The sequence below is a fragment of the Aquarana catesbeiana genome, linkage group LG12 (genome assembly GCF_042186555.1).
Source record: "Aquarana catesbeiana isolate 2022-GZ linkage group LG12, ASM4218655v1, whole genome shotgun sequence".
NCBI classification, from domain to species: Eukaryota; Metazoa; Chordata; class Amphibia; order Anura; family Ranidae; genus Aquarana; species Aquarana catesbeiana.
In genome coordinates this window covers 181,320,019-181,346,067 of record NC_133335.1, presented here as the reverse complement: position 1 = coordinate 181,346,067, position 26,049 = coordinate 181,320,019, and the positions used below count along the sequence as shown (strand labels likewise).

The 26,049-nt window shown below is 42.6% G+C and overlaps 1 protein-coding gene across 2 annotated transcripts in view; it reads left to right on the top strand.

The window, feature by feature from the left end:
* SLC12A5 (solute carrier family 12 member 5) overlaps positions 1 to 26,049 on the top strand; it is a 139,572-nt gene that overhangs the window by 61,319 nt on the left and 52,204 nt on the right. For both annotated transcript variants that reach the window (XM_073606256.1, XM_073606255.1), the window contains exons 5-9: positions 11,217 to 11,271; positions 12,315 to 12,445; positions 13,446 to 13,687; positions 22,496 to 22,707; positions 25,563 to 25,727. In XM_073606256.1, coding sequence (XP_073462357.1) covers positions 11,217 to 11,271; positions 12,315 to 12,445; positions 13,446 to 13,687; positions 22,496 to 22,707; positions 25,563 to 25,727 — 805 coding nt within the window. The remainder of the gene's footprint in view (positions 1 to 11,216; positions 11,272 to 12,314; positions 12,446 to 13,445; positions 13,688 to 22,495; positions 22,708 to 25,562; positions 25,728 to 26,049) is intronic.

Sequence of the window (26,049 nt, the reverse complement as noted above, 5' to 3'; positions counted from 1 at the left end):
GCGGTATTACCGCGGTATGGCCGCGATGTCCCATTGATTTCAATGGGCAGGAGCGGTTTAGGAGCAGTGAATACACCGCTCCTTCACTGCTCCAAAGAAGCGGTTGGCAGGACTTTTTTTACCGTCCTGCCAGCGCACCGCTTCAGTGTGAAAGCCCTCGGGCTTTCACACTGAACAAACAGCGGAGGCTGTTTAGGGGCGGTTTGCAGGCGGTATTTTTAGCGCAATAACGCCTGCAAACCGCCCCAGTGTGAAAGGGGCCTTAGTGTCCCTGGCTAATAAAATAGCAAATGACTATTGCAGTACTTGTGACTTGGGTTTGCCTCTTCATGCATAGAGACCTGAACAGTTAGCCAGGACTGCTTCAACAAAAGCAGAAGACTTGATTCCCTAATCCACTATCTACGTGACCTAATAATCTTGTAGGAGAGCCTTTCCGCTTAAGATGTCTTGTGAGAGCTCAGTGCAGTAAGGTGATTATATGATCAGATTAATTAAGGACACCTGCACTGTGGCACAAATAGAGTAACTGACTAATAATGTCTCCATACACAGAGTCAAATGATGAGAACAATTTACAGAGCAGTCATGGAACAAGTCTAGTTGATTGTACTCCTCCATTGTTGTATGTAATGTAGGAGATATAAACCAGTACCATTGTCACCATATCTGGGAATCTGGGTCAATGTTTGACCTTGAGATGCTGGATCTTCAGATACAACACAGGGTCTATGACCAAGATCTTACCTTGAGGGACCTTTCACACCATGCTGCATGTAAAAACTCACTGCAGTGCTTCCAAAATGTATGTGTGTTGATGCACATTTGACATACATTTTCATGCACGTTGCACTTTGTTACATTATGCGTTGGCATGCTTTTTTCATCGGTTGTGAAGTGACAGGTCCCCGGAAGGGTCAAAATATTAACAACTATTTATCTTTGCTTTCAGTCGAGTTGCATTGCATTTACCTGCATTAAAAGGCAGACAAGTTGCATTTTAACACAACAGACATGTACATAACACTGTTGTGTGAACAAGGCGTAAAGAAGGACATTGTTTTCTACGTCACCTGCATTGATCGGATGCATAAAAATTCAGGTCACTGCTCATGGTGTGAACGGGCCCTTACAGTAAGCTGGGTTCACATATGAGCATGCAGCGGCTCACAGCAGGAGTCCTCGTTCATCGTTTCAGGTCCGATTTCAGTCTGAATTTTTGACTGAATTTGGACCTGAAATGGACCAAAAGACGCACAGGGCAAATCACACTGGAGCTGCTGCAGAGATATGTGATCCAGCTCCATATAGAGCCGGTCACAATCTCCTACTGTGCAAATTGTATGGGGGGAAACCTGCATCCAATTCACACTAGTGTGAACCCAGCCTCAGTCTCTTTGTTGAACACTTTTTTACATATTTTCTTTTATATGAAAATGTAAAACTTATGGAAACCCTAACAATGAACCTCCTTTATTTGCTCAAGTTTCATCTGTTAAATATACAATTGAAAGTGTTCTGTTATATCTGTTCCAAATCCTGCCAGAAATTCAGAGCTGTACTGTGTCTGTGTTACCTTATGGAGTCTAATTTATCCTCCTAGTTTCTAGTTCTTGGGACTAAAGAACGATAATCTTTTACAATACTGTGCAAAAGTTTGAAGAAGGTTTGAAGGCATTTTGTGAAGTAAGAATGCTTTGAAAAATATATATTTTAATTGTTTATTTTTATCAATTTCCAAAATGCAAAGTGAGTGATAAGGAGAAAAATCTAAATCAAATCAATATTTGGTGACTACCCTTTGGCTTCAAACCGGCATCAATTCTTATGCCGCGTACACACGGTCGGACTTTTCGTCTACAAAAGTCCAACGGACGCCGACGGACTAAAGCTGGCTGGTAATCCGATCGTGTGTGGGCTTCTCCGGACTTTCAGCAGACTTTTTCAGTCTCAAATCCGACGGACTTTAGATTTGAAACATGCTTCAAATCTTTACGTCGTAACTACGACGGACCCCGAAATCCGCTCGTCTGTGTGCTAGTCCGACGGACAAAAACCCATGCTAGGGCAGCTATTGGCTACTGGCTATGAACTTCCTTATTTTAGTCCGGTGTACGTCATCACGTACGAATCCGTCGGACTTTTGTGTGGTCGTGTGTAGGCAAGTCCGTTCGTTACAAAGTCTGCTGCAAGTCCGCCGAAAGTCCGCCGGAAGTCCGCCGGAAGTCTGTCGGACAGGCTGTCGGACTTTTGTAGACGAAAAGTCCGACCGTGTGTACGCGGCATTACACTTGTACGCTTGCACAATGTCAGGTAGTGTTGAGGACCGTAGATGCAGTGGTTGGCCAAGGAAACTTATTACAGCAGGTGAAAGTCACATCATGCTTTCTTCCCTTCAACATTGGAAGATGTCCAGCAGTGCCATCAGCACAGAACTGGCAGAAACGACTGGGACCCAGGTACACCCATCTGCTGTCTGGAGAAGTCTGGCCAGAATAGTCATGGAAGAAATGCGGCCAAAAAGCCATACCTCCGGAAACCAGGCTAGGCAACTCAACTATGCACGAAAACATAGGAACTGGGATGCCAAAAAAATGGCAGCAGGTGCTCTGGACTGATGAGTCAAAATATTTTATATTTGGCTGTAGCAGGTGGCAGTTTGTTTGCCGAAGGGCTGGAGAGCGGTACAATAATGAGTGTCTGCAGGCAGCAGTGAAGCATACTGGAGGTTCTTTCTAAATTTGGGGCTGCATTTCTGCAAATAGAGTTGGAGATTTTGTCAGGATCAATATTTATCCATTATGCCATACCATCAGGCAGACATGTGGATGGCCCCAAATTTATTCTGAAGCAGGACAACGACCCCAAACATACAGCCACTGGAAAAATCTTCAGGGTGAAGAAGAAAAAGGAGTCCTGGAAGTGATAGTTTGACTCTCACAGAGCCCTGATCTCAACATCATCATGTCTGTCTGGGATTACATGAAGAGACAGAAGGATCTGAAGCAGCCTACATCCACAGAAGATCTGTGGTTAATCCTCCAAAATGTTTGGAACAACCTACTTGCCTAGTTCCTTCAAAAACTGCGTGCAAGTGTACATAGAAGAATTGATGTTGTTTTGAAGAGAAAGGGTAGTCAACCGAAATATTGATTTGATTTGGATTTCTCTTCTGTTTATTTGCTTTCCATTTTGTTAATTGATAACAACAACCTATTAATACTTCTATTTTTGAAGCATTCTTAATTGACAGCATTTTTTCACACCCACCTAAAACTTTTGCATGGTACTTTTACACCTAAAACTTTTGCATGTTCTGGAGAATAGGGTAGGGGGTGGGGTTTATAAAAATAAAACTGGCCATGGCTGACACCACTCAGTCCACAAAAATGATGTTATCAGCCCGCAATAGAATATCAGTAGTGGAAGAAAAAAAAACAAATCTTTTGGTATTGAGAGAATAAGCAGATCCCCTCCTGCCTCTAAAAAGTCCTTCCAAGGAGGGGCATGCCTATGCAAATGCTGACAACTGGAAAGGTTAATATTCACCCTAGAACCTGTAGGGACTTTAGAGGTGCCCTGGGATGCTGAGCTGCTACAGTACAGATATGAGGTGTTCCTTTAAAGTTCGGTACCAGGGAAGGCAAACTATAAGGATATTAAACTTTAGATTTTGCTTTCTTGAAGAGCTTGAGGCGTCACTGCTATCCAGCACTTCCGGAGTGTCTCAGGTAGCATGCCGCCTGCCAAGCACTGCCTCTTGCCAGCGGCTACATCACTACAGGGCGCACATCATTTTTGATTTAGGGCTTGCATACAATATAAAGGGGTTGTAAAGGTTCGTGTTTTTTCACCTTAATGCATCCTATGCATTAAGGTGAAAAAACACCTGCCAGTGACCGGCCCCCCAGATCCCCGTTGTACTTACCTGACCCCTCGAACTTGACCCACGGGGATGCGCTGCCTCTCTGGCCGGGGTTCTCGGCTGTTGATTGGATAGATTCATAGGTGTGCGCAGCCTATTGCATTAGGGTGTGCACCCCAAAGCTCAAACATATGTGTGTGCATGTGTATATATAGGAAAGGTGTCAGTAGAGCAGTGAATGGTGTCATTAGGGCAGATATTGGTGGTGTCAGTAGGGCAGTTACAATATTATTTTAATAATTTTTTACATTTTTTTAGGAGAAAAAAATAGATTTTTTTTTTTTATTTGGTGAAATATCAGGGGACTAAACATTGGAAAAATGCACCACACGGGGTGATTAGGGTGTGCCCAGGCACACACCTATGGATAGATTGATAGCATCTCAGCCATTGGCTCCCGAGGGACCCCAGAGGAGCAGGTTCAGGGCCACTCTGTGCAAAATGAACTGCACAGTGGAGGTAAGTATATGTTTGTTATTTAAAAAAAAAAAAAAAAAAAACCTTTAGTGTCACTTTAAGGATACATTTCCCTGATTAAAATGTTTGCTTTAACTATTATTGAAGTGCAAGTGCTTCTAGCCTACGTATATTCCACCCATATTCCGTTAGGATGATGAATATCTTCTCCTTATTAGTGTTGGAACGCCAGCTTTCTAAATAACAGTGTCAGTTTCAAGGATAACAAAAAAGGAGTATTTGCACCAAAATAGGTCTGTTGAATCACACATAGCAGTTAGTGAAAGACAGTCGGTAGAAATTCACAGATGAATTATGAATTTACCAAGCAACATTCCTTTGTGTTGTCGCCAATATCTTTGATCAGAGTAGCTGACAGTGTCTGATGACTGTGTCAGTTGCCATGCCAACTGTCAGTGTGTGATCTTAATTCACTGATTGCGTCTGTTTGATATCAGCTAGCTGCATGCATGAAAAGAGTTCTTGCTGGCTAGAGCAGCAATCAGCTTATGGCTGTCATTCATTGCTGGTTATAAAACCCTAAAAGGAATGTGAGCTGCCATGGCCAGCATGAATGCTTTTATGCACAAGGATTTATCACCCGCACACCACAGGCCATTAATAATAATGGATAATGTCCACTGTATTTACATCCTGGCTTGATGATGGCATCATAATGGCTGATGTAAATATATAATCCTGCATTGTACATGGAGGAGGTAGGAGTGTGACGACACCCTGAAGTATCTTAGAGAGGAAGCCATGTGGAACGCGTCCTGTTGCTAGAGGGATCCTAATGAAGCAAGGGATTAGCTAAGTATTACACCTTATTTCTCTACCCCTAGGTCAAAAATGAGCCTTTAACCCTTATAATGTGAAGGAGCCCCATTGTAAGGGTATTTTTTTTCTTGTGCATGGAGTTGGGCTTTGACCCTTTTGCTGCCCCCATATGTTGGCAACAGTAGGGGGTTTTACACACACTCCAAGCTGCTACAGCAACTAGGAATGAGCGTAAATCTGAGAAGCCGATTGTGTGGCTGTAAGATGGAAGTGATCAGGTGGCTGTACAACCACCCAATTACTTGCATGCAACCCAGCTACTGTACATGTGTCCCCCTGCACATAAACACATCCAGACTCCGCTTCCCCCTTGCAGGCCGAAAATCCCATTGCAGGTTTTCCCAGATAGAGGGAAGGGAGACCAGTGAAACTCCATAAAAAATGTAAGGTCAAATTTGCTGCTTACCAGACGATAATATTCCTCAAAGGAGATCATAAGCTTCGGAATATTCCTCTTTGGAGAACCACAACTTGCTCCTGAACAGTCCCTAGATACCCTGGTGTATTCCGCCCTCCGACTCTCACAAATACATTTGTGCTCATAAGTTTACATACACTGGCAGAATTTATGATTTCTTTCTTCATGGTTAGTGTTTGAAGCCATTTTTCATCAATCAACTGTGATTACTCTTTTTAAATAATAATGGCAACAGAAACTACCCAAATGACCCTGATCAAAAGTTTACATACCCCAGTTCTTAATACCATGTATTGCCCCATTTAAGATCAATGACAACTTGAAGTTTTTTGTGGTATTTGTGGATGAGGCTCTTTATCTTCTCAGATGGTAAAGCTGCCCATTCCTCTTGGCAAATAGCCTCCAGTTCCTGTAAATTCTTGGGCTGTCTTGCATGAACTGCACATTTGAGATCTCCCCAGAGTGGCTCAATGATATTGAGGTCAGGAGACTGAGATGGCCACTCCAGAACCTTCACTTTATTCTGCTGTAGCCAATGACAGATCCACTTCACCTTGTATTTTTTGTCATGTTGGAATGTCCAAGTACATCCCATGCTCAGCTTCCTGGCTGATGAATGCAAATGTTCCTCCAGTATTTTTTGATAACATACTGCATTCATCTTGCCAACAATTTTTATCAATTTTCCTGTGCCATTGTAGCTCACACATCTCCAAAACATCAGCGATCCACCTCCATGTTTCACAGTAGGAATGGTGTACCTTTCATCATAGGCCTTGTTGACTCCTCTCCAAATGTAGAGTTTATAGTTGTGGCCAAAAAGCTAAATTTTGGTCTCATCACTCCAAATTACTTTGTGTCAGAAGGTTTGAGGCTTGACTCTGTGCTGTTTGGCTTATTGTAAACGGGACACTTTGTAGCATTTGCGTGGTAATGGCTTTCTTCTGGCGACTCGATCATGCAGACCATCTTTCTTCAAGTGCCTCCTTATTGTGCATCTTGAAACAGCCACACCACATGTTTTCAGAGAGTCCTGTATTTCACCTGAAGTTATTTGTGGGTTTTCTTTGCATCCCGAACAATTTTCCTGGCAGTTGAAATGGTGGTTTCGTTTCAACAGAACCCCTCATTTTCCCCTTCTTGATTAGAGTTTGAACACTGCTGATTGGCATTCTTTTTTTCTTGGATATCTTTTTATATCCCATTTCTGTTTTATACAGTTCAACTACCTTTTCCTGCAGATCCTTTGACAATTCTTTTGTTTGCCCCATGATTCAGAATCCAGAAACGTCAGTGCAGCACTGGTTTTGTCAGGAGTCCAGAAACTCATTGACCTTTTATACACACACACACTAATTACAAGCAAACAGATCACAGGTGAGGATGGTTACCTTTAATAGCCATTCAAACCCCTTTGTGTCAACTTGTGTGCCTGTTATCAGGCCAAAATCACCAGGGTATGTAAACTTTAGATCAGGGTTATTTGGGTAGTTTATGTTGCCATTATTATTTAAAAAGAGTAAACACAGTTGATTTATAATAAATGGCTTCAGCCAAACACTAACCATGAGTGAAAGAAATGTTTTTGTGTTATCATTCATATTCTCTGAAAAATGGCCAAGAAATCATAAATTCTCCCAGGGTATGTAAACCTATGAGCACAACTGTACATGCTTATCAAAAATAAGGAAGAGAGCTCATAGTGCTTTACTGCTTAAAAGATTTAATAAGAAAGTATTGTACCTTCAGAGTAAAACTGGTGTACAGTTCCCAATAACTATGGCCGCAGTGATTGATGATCGGTCCGTGCATGCTGATGTCACACTGTTAGCTCCGCCTGATACGCTTCCCCTTAGAAGGTATCATCTGGGATCGGGGGCTGGCGCATGACATCATCATTATGCTTTTTATAGCGGAAGTATAACGGAACTGATCATATCATGCATGAGATCCCCTATAGGGGAAAACAGAGCACTTCCACCTCACCCTGCAGAATAATGACAACCCATTTATGACAAAAACAGCCCGGTTCCAACACATGAGACCTTCAGACCATCAAGAACAAAAAACAGTTCAAACACTACCAGTGGTAGCCAAATTTAAAATTAAAACAAAATTAAAATATTTAATTTATTACTGAAAAATAAACCATCTTCAGGAATAAAGTATTTTTTTTTTAAACACAGGTGCAAAAAAAAACCAAAAAAAAAAACCACAACAACGGCTCTGGCAGTGAAGGGGTTAAGCAGTTAATGATTCCGTTGGCTTTTGATGGACATAAGAAATTTTATTGAAAAAAAAAAAAAACATCTACTGCAAGATGGGGGCACATATAGCTTGTATGCAGTGTGGGACATCATACCCTTTTAGGCCGCATCTACATTAGCATTGAAATGAGGAGCTTAGGGTGTGTTGGTGACCTGTCAAAGGATCACTGTAGAAGATTTGTATTGAGCCAGATGGCTCAACAAATTGAAGCACTCAGATGCAGTGCTTGTTTATTTATATTGCTCCCTTGAACAAACCCACCACCCAGGACACCAAATGCAGGAGGCACCACCAACCCTAGATAAAAGCACCAGATTTACTTCTGCTCTCAAGGCCTGAGTGTAAAAAGTCTTGGGTCTATTATAGAGGGGAGCAGTGATGTGACATTTCAAATCGCAACAAGACTTCAGGTTTTACTAGAACAGCAAACCTTTTTCTAGGTTTTACTTCTGGTTTTACTAGAGCAGCCAATTGAGTAAATAGGACCACTGATAGGCCTCAGATAGACCTCTGATAGGTTGCTATGGGCCTGTGTCTTCTGCCTTATATGTGTAAGATATCGGGCTGAGTTCACTAATGACAATCATTATTTGCATACCTTTTAACTTCTGAAATGAAATAAAGGGGACAGAAAGTATGAAGGCATATGCCCTCCACCCCCCCACCCTCCTCCCGTTGCTCCAAATACATGGACATGATGATTAAATACACAAACTTGATTGGCTAAACCAACAAGTGCAGTTCCTCACCTCTACTTCTCCTTTCTACTTTTCAAAAACAGTTTAGAGTTTGGATGATAGGTGTAGTATAAGTGTGTGGGGTAAGGCGCTGCCCAAAACTGACCCAGTGCTTCAGATGTAGATATCGCTGTGTATGGCCTCAGCCAGCGCTGCTCCAGCCACGCCCCCTGACATGTTTCTCCCCGCCTACTGGGGCTTGGTCACAGAGGTAGGCATGGAGAAACGTGTCAGGGGGCGTGGCTGGAGCAGCGCTGGCTGGAGACATACACAGCCATATCAACATCTGAAGCAGCTGGGATGGTTTTGAGTGCCGTCTTACCCCACATATGTCCACACTTCTGAATTAGTGTCTGATGCCTGAATACCGGTAGGGACACCTGCTATCCTCTAGCTTTGAGCAGAGCTCCAAGTCTACATGTGATCACAGGTGTAGTATTAGGCCACATTCACAAGTGCAATTAGCGGCCACTAACCACTAAGGAGAAAAGATGGACAAAATAGGGACAGTTCCTCCAAATGATCTATGTGTTTGCCATCACGACCGTTTTTTTTTTAGCCAATGATATCTGAAAATAGCAGTCACGTGGCTGAAAATAATGATCGTTATAGCAAATCTGTTAAGGCTTAGTGGGTTGAGCCTATTGTTTCAATTACATTCTTAGAGGCATGACATTACCAGCGCGATTGCCTATCTTTCACGTCCAATATTGCATCCTAATGTAAAGCTGCATTCTCCTTGTCTGATCTTGCTCCCCATCCCCTGACATCACACGAGTGCAATATCCCATTTTATGTTCCATTGTTACCTCTCTTTATCCCATCCTCCGTTTCTCATCTCACATCATCAGTGCCTGACATGACTTTTTGTGACTACAGTTCATTCTTTGTCAGTTTTGTGCACTTCATACGATATTAGATCATTTGACTGTCCATTGTGTGTTGCATGGTCACACGATCAGTCCTCCCTCTGTACATGCTACATCTTCTGACTGTGTACTGAATTGGGACATCACTGTAAGTGTTCTCTGTGCTTGATATAAAATCCAATTACTCACCGCACACCCCGATTCAGCAGTATCCTCTAACATCTGCTGTGACTGACACAGTATCACATATTTTGACTGTCTGAATATCCTACAGCCACCCACGCTGTCTGATTAGTTAATCACTGGCTATTTCATGCTTCCGTAAAAAAAAAAAAAAATCATCCCAGTCTGTTTAATCTGTGCACTACTGACGGTTTTAGGCTTGTTTAATAAAGCTGCGCAATGTATAAAGTGCAATAGCTTAGCAGCCATATTTGACCTACAGTCAGCAGTAAGAAGCATCTAACAGGCTATGTGATTGGTTGTAGGTTATTGCACTTGGCTTTTTTTTTTAAACAAGCCCAACTATCTTTCAGCTGTGCACCCCATCTGATATTACATCTTCCACTGCATTTGAAATCATACTCCCCCCCCCACCCCCGACCGTATGCTGCATTTGATCTCATATCCTGTGAAAGTGCACTTTGTCAAATGAAAACAGGGCCTGGTGTGATATTAGACTGTCAGCACTATGAACTGCAAGTATTTCACCACAGTGGCCAATCACATTCAGACTTTCTGGACAGGTCATAGTACTGACAGTATGATGCACCATGCTCCTAATGAGGGTGCACTGCAGTTCAGATCACATGGTCTGAGGTTGGACTGCACCTGATATTGCATCAATGGGCTTATTTAACAAGTCAGTGCAAAGAGCAATGTTAATGTGATAAAGTATGTCATAACAACCAATCAGATTTCACCCTTCATCAGTTTAGAACTATTACACATTGTAATTGGTTGCTGTGGGTTACTGCACATTGCACATTGCTGTTTGCCTTATTAAAGAGTCAATACACCCAAAACTGATATTTCAGTTATCAGAGGACCTTGGTGTTGGGTTGAATCCCCCCACTGGCTTCTTTTGGAGAACTTGATGTTGAGTTTTCACCACAGTCCTATGGAGAACTCCACCAGGTGCATTTTTTCATAGTTAAAATAATTCCAGATTCTACAGCCACTGGGAGATGCTCATGGCAATTGTAGTGATAGGCGTTTGGAACAATATTCTCTTTGCCAGAGTCTCCGAGCAATATAAGAAGCCAGTAGGTATTCAGCTACCTAGGATCCCACCATAACGGCTATGTCACTTTTGGGTGAGCTGACTCTTTACATAAGCTGGCTGTGTGCACTACATCTCAGGTCATGTTGTCTAAGAGGGTGTTGCATCTCGGGCAATTTTAGTTTGAGTGTGAACTGCATCTAGTATCACATCCTCTTATTGTGCACTGCATTTTATACCATTTTCTCCCACTGTGCACTGCACCAAAAAACCCCTCCACATTACACTGCGTCTGACATCTTCACCCTACCACGCACTGTACCTGAGACAAATTCTTTTCATTGGTGCACTGCTTCTTTATCCTCCCATGATGCATTGCGTCTCATGTCTCCCCCCTTATGATGCACTGCTCCTGTCATCATCTCCCTTCCATTATGCGTTGGGTACAGGCTCATGGCGCCTACCTGTGTTTGCTCTGCAGACCATGCTGACTGCTATCTCAATGAGCGCCATCGCTACCAATGGAGTTGTGCCAGGTAGGGGGAATTTCAGAGATGGAAAATAAATGGGAGATGCAGTGCGTGGGAGGGATTTGGGGTGGGGGTACACAGTACTGCTGGATGCAGAAGCAGTGTGTGTGGGGGTGTTGGAGACTTTATACTCGATGCAGACGCTTTGCATCAATCAGATTAAGGCTACGTGCACACAGGTGCTTGTCCTGTGGTTCCTCTCTGATGGAGCATAGCGTCTACGCTCTGCCAACTTTTTACATTATGATAGTTCTTTGGCCTTGCATTTATCTTAAAAGTCAGTTGCTCCTTTTTTTCTTGTCTGCTTAAGCTGGGCTTATTTCCACCGAATGGTGATAAAATTCAACATAGCTGAGTTAGAGGGGAAGCACATGGCATAGGCCTATGTCCACAAGCGCTATCCATAAATATAGGGGTATAGCTACTGATGGAGTTATGTATTTGATAATTAAAGGAATTTACCACTTTAACCAAAAGCAGACCCCTGCTAGATACCTCCAGCCTAGTAACATGGAGGGTTAACTATGTTCCTTGCCCAGTTTACATTCCCTTGGTGGACTAAGTTTGCCCTTTCAGATATGCAGTAATGTGGCTGTTATGTTATGTGAAAGGATGTGCTGCAGTGCCGTTTATCACCCGTAGTGTTGCTGCAGGTAACAACTTGAGTCAGGGCTCCTGGGGTGTGTGGAAGGCAGAGATCCCTCTATATATTGCTACATGGGGAGCAGTTGCTTAGCTATTTTATATAAAATTGAGGAAAACCTCTATGATGCCTACAGCACAATAGTAATTGATGTAGCAATATGTCTTAAGGTATTAGCATAGAAAGTGTTATTTCTAATATTTTGTGTTATAATGTAGAATAGTTGTAGAGTATTTAAAACAGAAGCCTCATACTTTAAGTACAGCAGTACCTGGGTGCAGTGCTATTAGAATGCAATGCATTGATAATTACTGCAGTGGTATGAGGTATGCTGCAGTGATAAAATTGTACAGTGTTATAACCATGTTCTTCAGTATGTGTACCTGAGACTCTTGTCTATCTGTAGCTGGAGGTTCATATTACATGATTTCTCGCTCGCTGGGCCCGGAGTTTGGAGGCGCTGTGGGTCTGTGCTTTTACCTGGGAACTACATTTGCCGGAGCCATGTACATCCTGGGGACCATTGAGATCCTTATTGTGAGTAACAGCTGAAATAAGTAACTGTTTTGACTATCCTCGGACATCTCCTATTGATTATGGTAGTGATTCTTGTCTATCTCTAACTGGGCATGTTGGGGGGCTTTTTGGATACAGGAAAGGGTCATCTTTAATAGTAATGGGCAATAATACAGCATATATGGCAAGAGGAGATCAGCCCAGTGTCCATGGATCTTGGTTCATAATTTTATTGTCAGATTTATGGTCACAGTTAAAGCACAGGGAGATAAGCACAACCATCGATGGCTCCGATTTGATAGGGATTACCAACAATGAAGTGTTGCAAAAACACTGCAGGTTGGTCTCAATTCATTTAGCTTTGAAACATGGTAGTGCTTGCTTTTGGGAAAGGAACTGGGTAGGAGATCCTGGTATAGACTGGCCTCATGTTTTGGCAAAGGCAAAGTGAGTATGGGTTTTAAGGGTTTTTGGTTATGGGGTGGCTTAAGGTTGATTATGGGGTCAGAGGGTTATGATTATGTTCAGCTATAGGATTAAAGCAACCCTGCCAGTCGCCTAAAAATCCTAATGCTAGTTCCATGCAGTAGAAGGACTTTGATACTTACTGATGGCCAGTGTCTTCTACCTTCCCCTTGTTCAAACACTGCCGCTTCCGTCATACTCTTCTGCCTTCAGCACTTCCGGGAATGCTGGATGCTTGTGTCCCCCCCCACACACTATAGTTCCATCATCATCTGACCCCCTATGTCCCTGCTTGCTCTTGTAGTGATATAGAGGTCCTGGAATTGTTGAATGCTGAAAAGTCTGATGGAGGCTGTAGTATTGGAAAATAGCAAAGGTAGGATAACTGGGCTGCTGGAGAGGTAAGTTTATTAGCTCTTCTGTTGCAAGGAAATGTCATTTGGATATTTTTAGAGTCTGACATGGTCACTTTGAGGTGGAACTGAAGTTTGCATTATGATGGATGGGCACTTGCTACAGTGTAAATCTGATTAATTTTTTTTGTTTTGTTTACCAGACGTATATCTTTCCTAGTATGGCCATCTTTAAAGCTCAAGAAGCCAGTGAAGAAGCTGCTGCCCTCCTGAATAACATGCGTGTATATGGCACATGTGTACTTAGCTGTATGGCCCTCGTAGTCTTTGTGGGAGTGAAATATGTCAACAAGTTTGCTCTTGTGTTCCTGGGCTGTGTGATCCTTTCCATTCTGGCCATTTACGCTGGGGTCATTAAGTCTGCATTTGACCCACCAGATTTCCCGTAAGTTCATGTAGCGCTACCCCCGGAGGAGCCGCTTAAGTATATTTGGTTCCGTACTCTGCCTCTCAACCCCAAGAACAGTCCCAACCCCTCTGGCACACCTAATATGCAGTATTAGTGCAAAACACAGCAGTAGAAAAGAAACACAACTGTGGTAAACCAGAAGGTATGTTAACTGCTAAGATAAAGACATTTAAAGGTGAGCAACTTGGACTTTTACAGTAGTTTAGAATGGTATCCCTTAAAGGAAACCTAATCAATAATCAAATGGCAATTACATATAAAATATTGCACATTTAACAGTAAGAGCTATAATCTCAGTACACAGCCAAGCATATCCAATGCCAATGTGAACAGGCTACAGAAGAGCAGAGGAATGGCTCCTCTGAGTGTCAGACCCCTCTCTACTGCTCCTTTATACATAAATGCAGAACAGTAAATAACAAGTACAACTTTTAGCAAGGAGAAACTGTATTGCAATTCAACCTACTCTTTCAGGGAGTTCTTGGTGAGTTATAGCTGTATGAGCTTCAGTAAAACAAATCCCTGAAGTGGGGAGGGAGGTGAAAGTAGTTCTGTGTTGCTGTGTGGCAATCCGGTTGATCTTCATCTAGCTCTTTGATGTTTAATTGCAGGAAAGGAGACTTTGGATGGCAAAGCAAAGTAGCTGAATTAATCAGTTGTGAATAACAGCAAACAATCTTCCTGTGTAAATTAACTTGTAACTAAATTCACAGTGATCACTAACTTAAAGATATTGATTTCTGTGGAACTACAAGCAACAGGAAAACAATGGAGAGTAAAGATGTCTGTATATAGTGTCTATGATGTTTTAGTTTAGATCCTTGCAATTGAAGATGATAATGGTACAAAAGACAATGGTGTCTATATACAGTGTCTATAAGACTCGGTTATCGCCCACTCACCACACTGGAACAGGAGATGATGATAATGATGATGATGGTGGTCATGATGATGGTGAAGATGATGATCTCTCAGGAATGTGGCTCAAGGGATGACATCCAGCCTCTGCCACACTGCACCATGGCTCATCCGAATCTGAAGCCTCTGCAGGATGGATGGAATAAGAGCGGCCTCCAGGCTGCCGCCGAACAGCTAAAGGGAGCAGTCCACAGGTGTCCCTCCAGATATCCGCTGGATAAAGCTGGTCGAGCAGGCCGCGACTCAACTGCAGCTCATACTCTACAGATTCCCTGCATACAGATCCACGCCGGTCCCAAGATAGCGTGCTAGGCCTCAATCCATCCCTCTTATAGTCTCCCCCAGCAGTCTGTTCTTCCTCATCAGCCAGCTGGTAGTTGTAGTTCCAGATGATTCAGCCAGGGGGCGAATCCCATCCATACGGACTACATATCCCAAGATGTTTGCTCTGCCTTGTCCCTGAATAAGAAGGTAACAGGTCAGCATCACACTCAACACTAGAAGAAAACGGCTCCTCCTGCAGAAACGCCACACAGTGTCTCCTGATTGCAGGAATATGTATATGTCCAGCTCCCTGCTACATTCATATTTCACTTTTCAGGTGGGATTCCCAGACTCCAGCTTCTCATTGACAAAAGCTGAGGTGCCTTGAATCAATGTATAAAATAAGGAATAAAGGAAAGTAAAGGTTTTTTTCCCCGACAGCTGTCAATCAAATGCCAAGTCTCCCACAGTTTGTAACATGTATTGAAACCACTAATTGGTTACTGGAGGTGACATCTTTACATTTCCATGTCAACATTTTCATATATGAGGCCTGTTGTGTCAAAAAGAGTCATGGCACTTTAACATCTTAGTTGTCTTTTTATCTTTCTATCTTGTATCTATCCTTGTCCTGTGCTCAGTGTGACAATTCAATCCTGCTTTCAGTGTGACAGCCCAGTTCCACTCTCCACTAGGGTACACACAATGAGATTTTCGTGTAGTGTGTACGCAACTTTTTACATCGGATTCAGACTTCTCCCAATGAAAATTCCAAAGGGACAAACTTCCATTTTTTTTTGTACATGAACAGAACTAACAATTTTCATTTAATGTGTACTGTTCTTGTATGTTTTTTGTACGAGAAAAATCATATATGAAATACTGCGTATTACCTGCGCAAACCTTTGTCGTACGGGAATTTTCGTACGTTATTTCCATCGAGGTAAACCGGACAATCATTCACCTGATTTTCTTTCAGTGTGTAACTACCTTTAGTGTAACAGCCCAACCCTGATCTCATTGTTACAGTCCAGTCTTGCTCTCATACCGCGTACACACGGGCGGACTTTTCGATGGACTAGGTCCGACAGTCTTTCAGACGGACTTTACAGCGTAGGTCCGCCGGACTTTCAAATGAACGGGCTTGCCTACACACTATCACACCAAAGTCTGACGGATTCATACGTGATGACTAAAATAAGGAAGTTCAGCCAGTAGCCAATAGCTGCCCTAGCGTCGGTTTTAGTCCGTCAGACTAGCATACAGACAAGCGGACTTTTCGACCAGACTCGAGTCCGTCGGACAGATTTGAAACATGTTTTATTTCTAGGTCCGCCTGACTTTTGGGGAAAAAAAAGTCCGCTGGAGCCCACACATGATCGAATTGTCCGCCGGACTAATCCCGTCGGACTTAGTCCACTGGAAAGTCTGCTCGTGTGTACGCAGCATTAGTGTGGCAGCCCAACCCTGATGTGACAATCCAATCCTTCTTTCAGTGTGACAACCCAGTCCTGCCCTCATTGTTGCAGCCCAGTCCTGCTCTCAGAGTGACAGCACAGTCCCATTGTCAGTGTTACAACTAAGTCCTGTGCTCAGTGTGCCAACCCAGGCCTGTGTGCAGTATGACAATCCAGTTTCGGGGTAACAGCCCACTCTCACTTTCAGTGTGACAGCCCAGTCCTGCTCTCAGTGTGACAGCCCAGTCCTGCTCTCAGTGTGACAACCCAGTCTTGTGTGTAGTGTGACATCCTAGTCTTACTCTCAGTGTGACAACCCAGTCTTGTGTGTAGTGTGACATCCTAGTCTTACTCTCAGTGTGACAACCCAGTCTTGTGTGTAGTGTGACATCCTAGTCTTACTCTCAGTGTGACAACCCAGTCTTGTGTGTAGTGTGACATCCTAGTCTTACTCTCAGTGTGACAACCCAGTCTTGTGTGTAGTGTGACATCCTAGTCTTACTCTCAGTGTGACAACCCAGTCTTGTGTGTAGTGTGACATCCTAGTCTTACTCTCAGTGTGACAACCCAGTCTTGTGTGTAGTGTGACATCCTAGTCTTACTCTCAGTGTGACAACCCAGTCTTGTGTGTAGTGTGACATCCTAGTCTTGCTCTCAGTGTGACAGCCCGGTCCTGCTCTCATTGTGACAACACAGTCCTGCTCTTAGAGTGACAACCCAGTCTTGTGTGTAGTGTGACAACCCAGCCTTGCTCTTAGAGTGACAACCCAGTCTTGTGTGTAGTGTGACATCCTAGTCCTGCTCTCAGTGTGACAGCCCAGTCCTTGGGCACTACACACAAGAGTGGGTCGTCACTCTTGTGTGTAGTGTGGCAACCCGGTCCTGATCTCAGTGTGACAGCCCAGACCTGCTCCTAGTGTGACAACCCAGTCCTGCTTTTAATGCGAAACCGAGTCCTGCTTTTAATGAGACAACCCAGTCCTGTTCTCATTGTGGTGAATTATAAACTAATTTTGTTTCCAGGTAAAAGAACACATTTTGGTTACAATCGTGTTAATTGGCTCTTTTTAAACATGTTTAAAGTGGATGTAAACCCAATGTCATCCTTTCTAAACTACTGCCATAGGGGTTATCTATAAGGATATAAATGTCTCCTGCATGTATCTTTACCTGTCAAATGTCTCCCCTCTGTCTGTTATGAGACCCGAAAAACTGCAGATTCTGTGGGTGGGTCTGTTGTCTGGAGCTTGGTGGGTGGAGTTGTGATGTCAGTAGACTCCCCGCCCACCTCTACACTCCCCTTGTCAATATGCATTTTCTCCTGTGTATTTCTTACACTGAACTTCTGCTATGATCTCTAACATCCAGTGAAAAGACAGGAAAGTAACCACATGACTTCAGCATGCCAAATCATGCTGAGGTGTGGAACAGCCAATCCTTGCAGAGCTACTGAAGAAAGGAGTGGGGGAGGGAAATAAAAAATACTGCATGTGTCTTAGGCTGTCACTCACAGCAAGGGGGAGGATTTGACAAAGTTTTTCTCACTTTGTCAAGATTTATCTCACTGAACAATAAAAGAGGATTGCTCAGAGATGGATTAACTCTGTGTGGCAAGACTGGGCTCAAATGTTAGGAAATCTTATACTCTACAGTATGATATTAAAAAAAAATGTTTTTTCGGGTTTACATCCACTTTAATATGAGTAAATCATACTCGTGTAACGCATCAAAACATCTTCCCCCCTCCAGTTTGGTTTTCCATGCAGTGCTTCATTAAATAATTCACCTTTGCGTCTCAATAGGACAGTTATCAGTCTTTCTCTTTCCACAATTTTGTGATTGTGTATCATAGAGGACAATCGGTTGAGTCAACCATTCATAAAAACAATAAGGGCAAGAGGCATTCTGACATCTGCTTTATAAAAAAGAAGCTGTCCGGGCAGGATTCTCACTTTCAGAGATAGCTTGGTTAGAAACAAAGACGAATGCAGTTGCTTGGAGAAACTGTTTAAATTAAAAGGAAAAAAAAAAACAACTGAGATTCTCACGCTTCCCATTCTGTAAGATATCAGTAACTATACCCAGAGGCAGTATGATTCTTGCTCTGTTCTTTAGCGCGGAGTGGCAGACTGCCACAAAGATCAAACTGTTTTTCTGTGCCCACGAGAAGCCTAATGCATTTCCCTAGGAGAGTATCAGAACTTTTGTGCACATCTATGATTAAAGTAATTGGATTTGTTTGTAGTTTCTATTTTAAGGGAAGCAGATGTCTTCCTTGGTGCAAGGTCTGACATAATTACTTAATATATGCAAAAAATTGTACTGAAGACAACACTATGTAGCAGGATATCGCCCAGGAAATTGCAGTGCTAAACAGTCTGTTGTTAACTCCTGGGTGGGAAAATCAAGATAGAAAGGTGATCAAAAACATAATCACACCACCATTATCACTAGTGGAACTAATTGTCATTTATATATAGCATAAGACATATTTGTCTGGGGTATATATGGGTAGCTTGTAATGAGATATTAGATTATCCGTTCATAATCACCATTATTGTGTTAATAATTTATTTGCCACTTTTATATTGAGTATATTAATCTCTACACTCTCTAGGGAATTCATAAATTATGCATTTAATGCCTGTTAATGTAGAGTCAACCTGCATGGCTAAAATGTGTCCTCTCATTCACAGATGCTTATTTAGTGCAGCAGTGCAAAGGGAGATTTTGCATTGCAATCCATAGCAACCAACCCTGACAACCATCTTTTATTGGTTACAAGAGGGATGAAAGATGACTGCTGTGATTGCCACACTTAAGCCTTGCATTAATAAATAAAGGATTTCATGCTAGTGGAAAAAAAAAAAATACCATGCTTGTTTTTACATTGCAAGGATTTTCTGGAGTTAAAGAGACTCTGTCACCACCTGGTACTCCTTAAATGAGAGGCACACACTCCCTGTGTGTTAAAAGTCCTTACAGAAACCCTGCCAGCAGTGATTTGCTCCAACCAGGAGTGGTATTCTGTATGTGTTGTAATTCTACAGCAAAATCACCCAGAGCCCCCCTTCCTCTCTGACCCCGATGTCAATCAGGAATTTCAACAGCATAAGAAAAACTCTTATAGGGCGTACACACGGTCGGACTTTGTTCGGACATTCCGACAACAAAATCCTAGGATTTTTTCCGACGGATGTTGGCTCAAACTTGTCTTGCATACACACGGTCACACAAAGTTGTCGGAAAATCCGATCGTTCTGAACGCGGTGACGTAAAACACGTACGTCGGGACTATAAACGGGGCAGTAGCCAATAGCTTTCATCTCTTTATTTATTCTGAGCATGTGTGGCACTTTGTCCGTCGGATTTGTGTACACACGGATTTTGTTGTCTGAAAATTTTATAGCCTGCTCTCCAACTTTGTGTGTCGGAAAATCCGATGGAAAATGTCCGATGGAGCCTACACACGGTCGGAATTTCCGACAACATGCTCCGATCGGACATTTTCCATGGGAAAATCCGACCGTGTGTACGGGGCATTAAAGTGGATATAAAACCCAGCTGTCGTTTTCAGCCAAGGAAGCTGCCATCTTGGTCTCTGTTTAATCTACAACTGCCACGATGCTGAACATGTGATCAGTTAAGACACCAGCCATTGGATGGTTTGACAGTTTGGTTGAGAGCACAACCAATGGGAGTGTCACATTTCCGGCACGTGCCAGAAATGTAACTGTTGTATGGATGGGTTTACTTCCGCTTTAAATGATCGTCCCTAAAAACCACGGCATAGGAAGCCTGCTGTCAGGAAGCATCTCATCTAGGTACACTCCTAAATTCAAATAGGACCGTATGTTCAAATTAAAACACGTTTCAAGGGAAAAAAAACAAATGCAATATATCTCTGCAATATCTTTGTTCTTAACCACTTCAGGCCGGAAGATTTGGCTGCTCAATGACCAGGCCATTTTTTGTGAAATGGCACTGCGACGCTTTAACTGACAATTGTGCGACACTGTACCCAAACAAAATTTACGTCCTTTTTTTCTCACAAATAGAGCTTTCTTTTGGTGGTATTTGATCGCCTATGCGGTTTTTATTTTTTGCGCTATAAACAAAAGAAGAAGGACAATTTTGAAAAAAACACAAGTGCAATCTACAAGTGCAAAGTGCACTTGAAATTGCACTGAAAGTGCACTTGGAAGTGCATTCGCTGTAGATCCGAGGGGGTCATGAAAGGAAGATAAAAAACAGAATTTTAGCTTGCACATGATTGGATAATAAAATTAGCAGAGCTTCCCCTCGTTCCAGATCTACCCCTTAGATTTACAGCGACTTTACTTCCAAGTGCAGTGCAATTTCAAGCGCACTTTGCACTTATAGTTTGCACTTGTAGTGCAAAGTGGATTTGCCTTTCGTAAATAACCCCCAATATCTTTTACTTTTTGCTATAATAATAATAATAGTGCTATAAAAATGCACTGGTTATTGTATCAATGTCACTGGCAGGGAAGGGGTTAACACTAGGGGGTGATCAAGGGGTTTACTGTGTTCCCTGGATGTGTTATAACTGTAGGGGGATGGGATGGGACTGTCTAGGAGGAGAGAGAGATCGGTGTTCATACTTTAGTATGAACACACGATCTGTTTCTACTCCCCTGAAAGAACCGGGATTTGTGTGTTTACACACACAGATCCCGGTTCTCACTCTGTCACAAGCGATCGCGGGTGCCCGGCGGTCATTGCACCCACCGGGTACTCGCATCGGCTCCGGGAACATGCTACTAGGGCGCGGGCGCCCCTAGTGGCCAAAAGGCGAATCGACATACGGTAACGTTGTTTGGCCCAGCCATGCCATTCTGCCGCAGTAGAACTGCGGCGGCTGGTCGGCAAGCAGTTAAAGTGTTACTAAACCCACAACAGTAAAATCAGTCTGTATATGCAGTAAAGCATGTTTGTTATACTCACTGTAGAACCTAAGGGGTTAATTGTGTAAAAAAAAAAGCTGTTTGATCCTGTATGCACAGATCCTCCCCTTCTTGCATTGTCTCCAAAACATGTCCGGATAAGACAGAGTTACTGGAGTCAGGCTGCACATGCTCAGTTTGGTGTGTATTGCTAAAGAGTTTTTTTTTTTTTTTTCTTGGGAGAGTGCATGTGATCAGCACAGGGCCAATCAGCACTGTCCAGACAGAAGGTCAGGGGTCCTGCAGCCTCATAGGACAGCCAGTACAGTATGAAAACTCCTCCTACAAGCTTTAACCAGACACCGATAGAAGTCACAAGACTGCTATATACTTGTTGATGAGAATTTAGCAGTTTATATTTACCAAAAAAATTGCATTTCCACGTTCTGTGTACTGTGGGAGACCAGATATAGTGAATGCAGATTCCTGGGTTTAGTAACACTTTAACTAAAGCAAGGTTTTATTCCAAACAAGTAATTGATGCTAAAGCCAACACCTTTTGGAGGCCACACATAAGCCCCTTCATCAGGGCTTAAAGTGGTTGTAAACCCTTACATGGCCTCAGGTGATAAACAGAGATTAAACAAAGCTCTGCAGTTATCTGTAGTCTTCTCTGCTCTACATCTGTTCAAAGTCCAGAATTTACAAAGTTTGTCTGAGCTGTCAGAAAACAGGGGGCAAAGAGCTGAAATTTTGCACTGCACAGCTAAAGTGAGGAGAGCTCTGAGAGCTGATTGGTGGGAAGGGACACACCCCCTTCACAAAGCACACAGGAAGAGAGCTGAGGCTGTCACTCACAGGCTGTGTACTGGAGATCCCTCCCCGTCATCTTTTTTCTTTCTTGGTGTCAGGAAAACTTGTCAGAGGTGACTCATACAAATAGCAGAGGAAAGGGGCAGCAGACAGAAATGATACTTAGTGCTCTGGACTAAGACAAGTACACACTATAGAGGGATGTGCTTTGTTCACATTTCACATCTGAGGTTTACAACTTGGACTGTAATTTATCATCTGAATCTCTGAAAGAACCCAATAACTTTCATCAGATGGTTTGGGCTACCTAGGCTCTGTGCACATAATATTAAATACAAAATGTCATTCTTTAAATGATAATGCTCTTCAAGCTTGTGCTATCAGTTATGCCCTAATTAATACGAGGTCTTGTGTGCATTTTCCAGAATCTGTATCCTTGGCAATCGCACTTTATCCAGGAAAGGTTTTGATGTCTGCGCTAAGTTTATTGACACCGGAAATGAGACTGTCACCACCAAGTTGTGGGCTCTTTTCTGCTCATCGCCATTGTTGAATGCCACATGCGACTTGTACTTCTCCCAAAACAATGTGACGGAGGTTCAAGGCATCCCAGGAGTTGCCAGTGGCCTTATCCGAGGTAAAAATTCACAGACATTGGGGATGTCAATGATAAATAGATAGTTTTGATCATTGCTATGAAATAAGGAGACATAATGAGACAAAAATCATTTAAGGAACACTACTTGTTCTTAAAGAGGAGTTCCAGCTTTTTTTTTTTTTTTTTAAATACCCCCTGCGATGTTCGTAATGAATACAATACATTGTGGAATAAATAATACTAGTACGTTTTCTAATTCATTTTCTATTTTCTAAACTCACTCTGCCCCCCCCCCCCCCCCCCCACATCAAGCGAGCTCCCATTATCAGTGTGGGCATCTGAAGCCCACTCGTTCCTCCAGGGATACAGTGCTGCTTGCTACCCAGCATGGACCTCACAATTTCGTGTAAGCGCATATCGTATAAAGCGTCAAAGCATACAAAGTGTCAAGCAACAACAGACTGGTTGCCCTTTTTAAAAATGGCGCTTATCTCCGCCTGGCATCGCATCATTTTCGGTTTGGAAATACCGCAATGCTACATGCGGAGGATTCCCATTGACTCCTGGGATTGATGACACTCATATCCCGGGAGCCAATAGATGGGTGGAAATTATGTAAAGTGAAAGAGGAACTTTATGCTTGCCAAATAAGGTAAACAGTCACAAAAAAAAGGCACCATGAGTAATTTACATGCGATAACGAATGCGGGGGGGGGGGGGCGTTGCAAAGTGTAAAAAGTGGGTGAAACTCTGCTTTAATGTAGATGTAATCTTGTGAGCTGCTACTTGTGAATTTGTTAATTAGACCAATGAATAAATAATGTGTCGCTCACACCCACCGCTCTCTCATATATGTACATTATCAATATCTATATCCAATTAGTGCTGCGATACACAATATATTGTGAACATATTATTATTATTATTATTATTATTATTATTATACAGGATTTATATAGCACCAACAGTTTGTGCAGCGCTTTGCAACATGAGGGCAGACAGTACAATTACAATACAATTCAATACAAGAGGAATCAGAGAGCCCTACTTGTTAGAGCTTACAATCTAGGAGGGAGGGTCAAGTTATACAAAAGGGTAATAGCTGTGGGGGATGAGCTAATGGAGAAAATAGTGCAGTTGTTAGATGGAGGCAGGATAGGCTTCTCTGAAGAGGAAAGTTTTCAGGGATCGCCTAAACGTGGATAAATTTGGAGACAGTCTGACAGATTGGGGTAGGGAATTCCAGAGGATGGGTGAGGCTCCGGAGAAGTCCTGGAGGCGGATATGGGAGGAGATGATGAGGGAGGTAGAGAGCAGGAGGTCTTGGGAGGAACGGAGAGGGCGATTAGGTTGGTATTTTGAGACTAAGCTAGTGATGTAGCTGGGGGCAGAGTTGTGGATGGCTTTGTAACTTATTGTTAGTATTTTGAATTTAATTCGTTGGGCGAGTGGCAGCCAATGGAGGGATTGGCAGAGAGGGGTAGCAGACGCTGAGCGGTTTGTAAGGTGGATGAGTCTGGCAGCAGCATTCATGATGGACTGAAGGGGGGATAGTCTATTTAAAGGTAAGCCAATGAGGAGGGAGTTGCAGTAGTCAAGGCGAGAGATAACCAGGGAGTGAATCAGGAGCTTTGTGGTTTCCTTGGTTAGAAAGGGACGTAGTTTAGAGATGTTGTGGAGGCTGAGGAGGCAAGCTTTGGAAAGTGATTGGATGTAATATTGCTAAAAAAAAGAAAAAAATCTAAAACAATACCAAAATATATAATATACACAATAGTCCATAAAAGTCGCATAAATCGATCAATATTTGCTTGTGCTGTGCAATGCTATTCAAAAGTATATCAATTTCCAATGTTCAGCTTGCACTGTTTTTTCACCACTTTGTGCAAAAAAACTGCATTAAATATGTGCACCTTCCACCGGATGGACTCTCAGCTTAGATTTTTGACCTTACACCTAAGTAGGGTCACAACACGCTTGTGTCCCACCCCTGGGGGCTTGGATAGATCTTTCCTGTTCCTAGGAATATTCAGATGTAATTGGGCAACTTCACACCATGTTGTTACTCCCGATTATTCCTCCATTCAGCCGTATATGTGTAAAGAGAAAACCACTGCACATAGTGTTTCCAGGCTCCATACACACTTGTGCAACTTGTCATGTCAACTTTGGACATCAACGTCGCGTGACAAGTCGTTCCCCATGTTTTCCAATGATAACCATTCATATATGCGCGACTTAAAGTTGCAGCAACTTCATAGTATTTCGTGCACTACTTTGGTCTGACTTTCATGCAGCTTGAGGCTGCACCATAGACTTCAACGCTAACCCTCAAAATTTTCATGAAAGTCGTACCTGAATGTTATTACAATGCAACTTGTGTGCAACAATTCTCCATTATCCAAGCCAAAGTCATATCCAAGTTACCCCCATCCAAAGTTGCGTCAAAGTTGCATTCCAAAGTCATCAACTTTGGAGTCGTACAAGTGTGAATGGAGCCTTACCATAAATGTATTCACAAATGTTAGGTAATACACTTGCATTGCTTAGGTGCTTGTAGCACACCAAACTGTATTCACATGTATAAACAATACAATGTTATAATAACCCTCTGGGACAGTATTTACCGTGGTGCTTCAAAGTGTTTGCATTGTGATGTCATCCAGCTCCTCCCCTTAAAGTTGTGGTTGAAGGCTTTAAAACAGACTGTAAAGATGACAAAGGTACTTTAATGTTCTACGCCAAATATAAAACTGGATATTTTTTTTATATGCATGATAGAATCCAACAGATATGATATACTGTACGTACATTCTTTTTTATATATTATTTGAAGCTTTGTATGGAAGTGTGCAACATATGCTATCTTTTAACTTTCCCCTTTTACTCTGTAGAAAATGTGTGGTCAAGTTATCTGCCCAAAGACTTAATTGTGGAGAAAAGTGGAATGCATTCCGTTCCCTCTGGAGACTCTATTGACCTGGACCAGCCATATGTATTTAGTGACATGACGACTTACTTCACCCTTCTTGTGGGAATCTATTTTCCATCTGTCACCGGTAAGTGTTTCAGTTTTTAACCCTACGCATGTTTAGGAGTTATGACCTCCTGTGCCAGTCAATCAAGACAGACGAAGCCAGCACCAAGAAAAAGCCAGTGAGGGGATGCTGATGCTGCCGATATACAAAGCAAGCATAAAAATATGAATGCCATGAAAAGTATTTCACTTACTGTATCCCTTAGTGACTCCTCAAGTCAAAAGTTACAACTCACTATGGTTTCCATGAAATGCTGGCTAGGGATTGACAACCCCTAGGTCTCATCCCAAAAATAAAGTTGTAGTCATAATTTGTGGGCTCCTTGTAAATAACAGATTGGTAT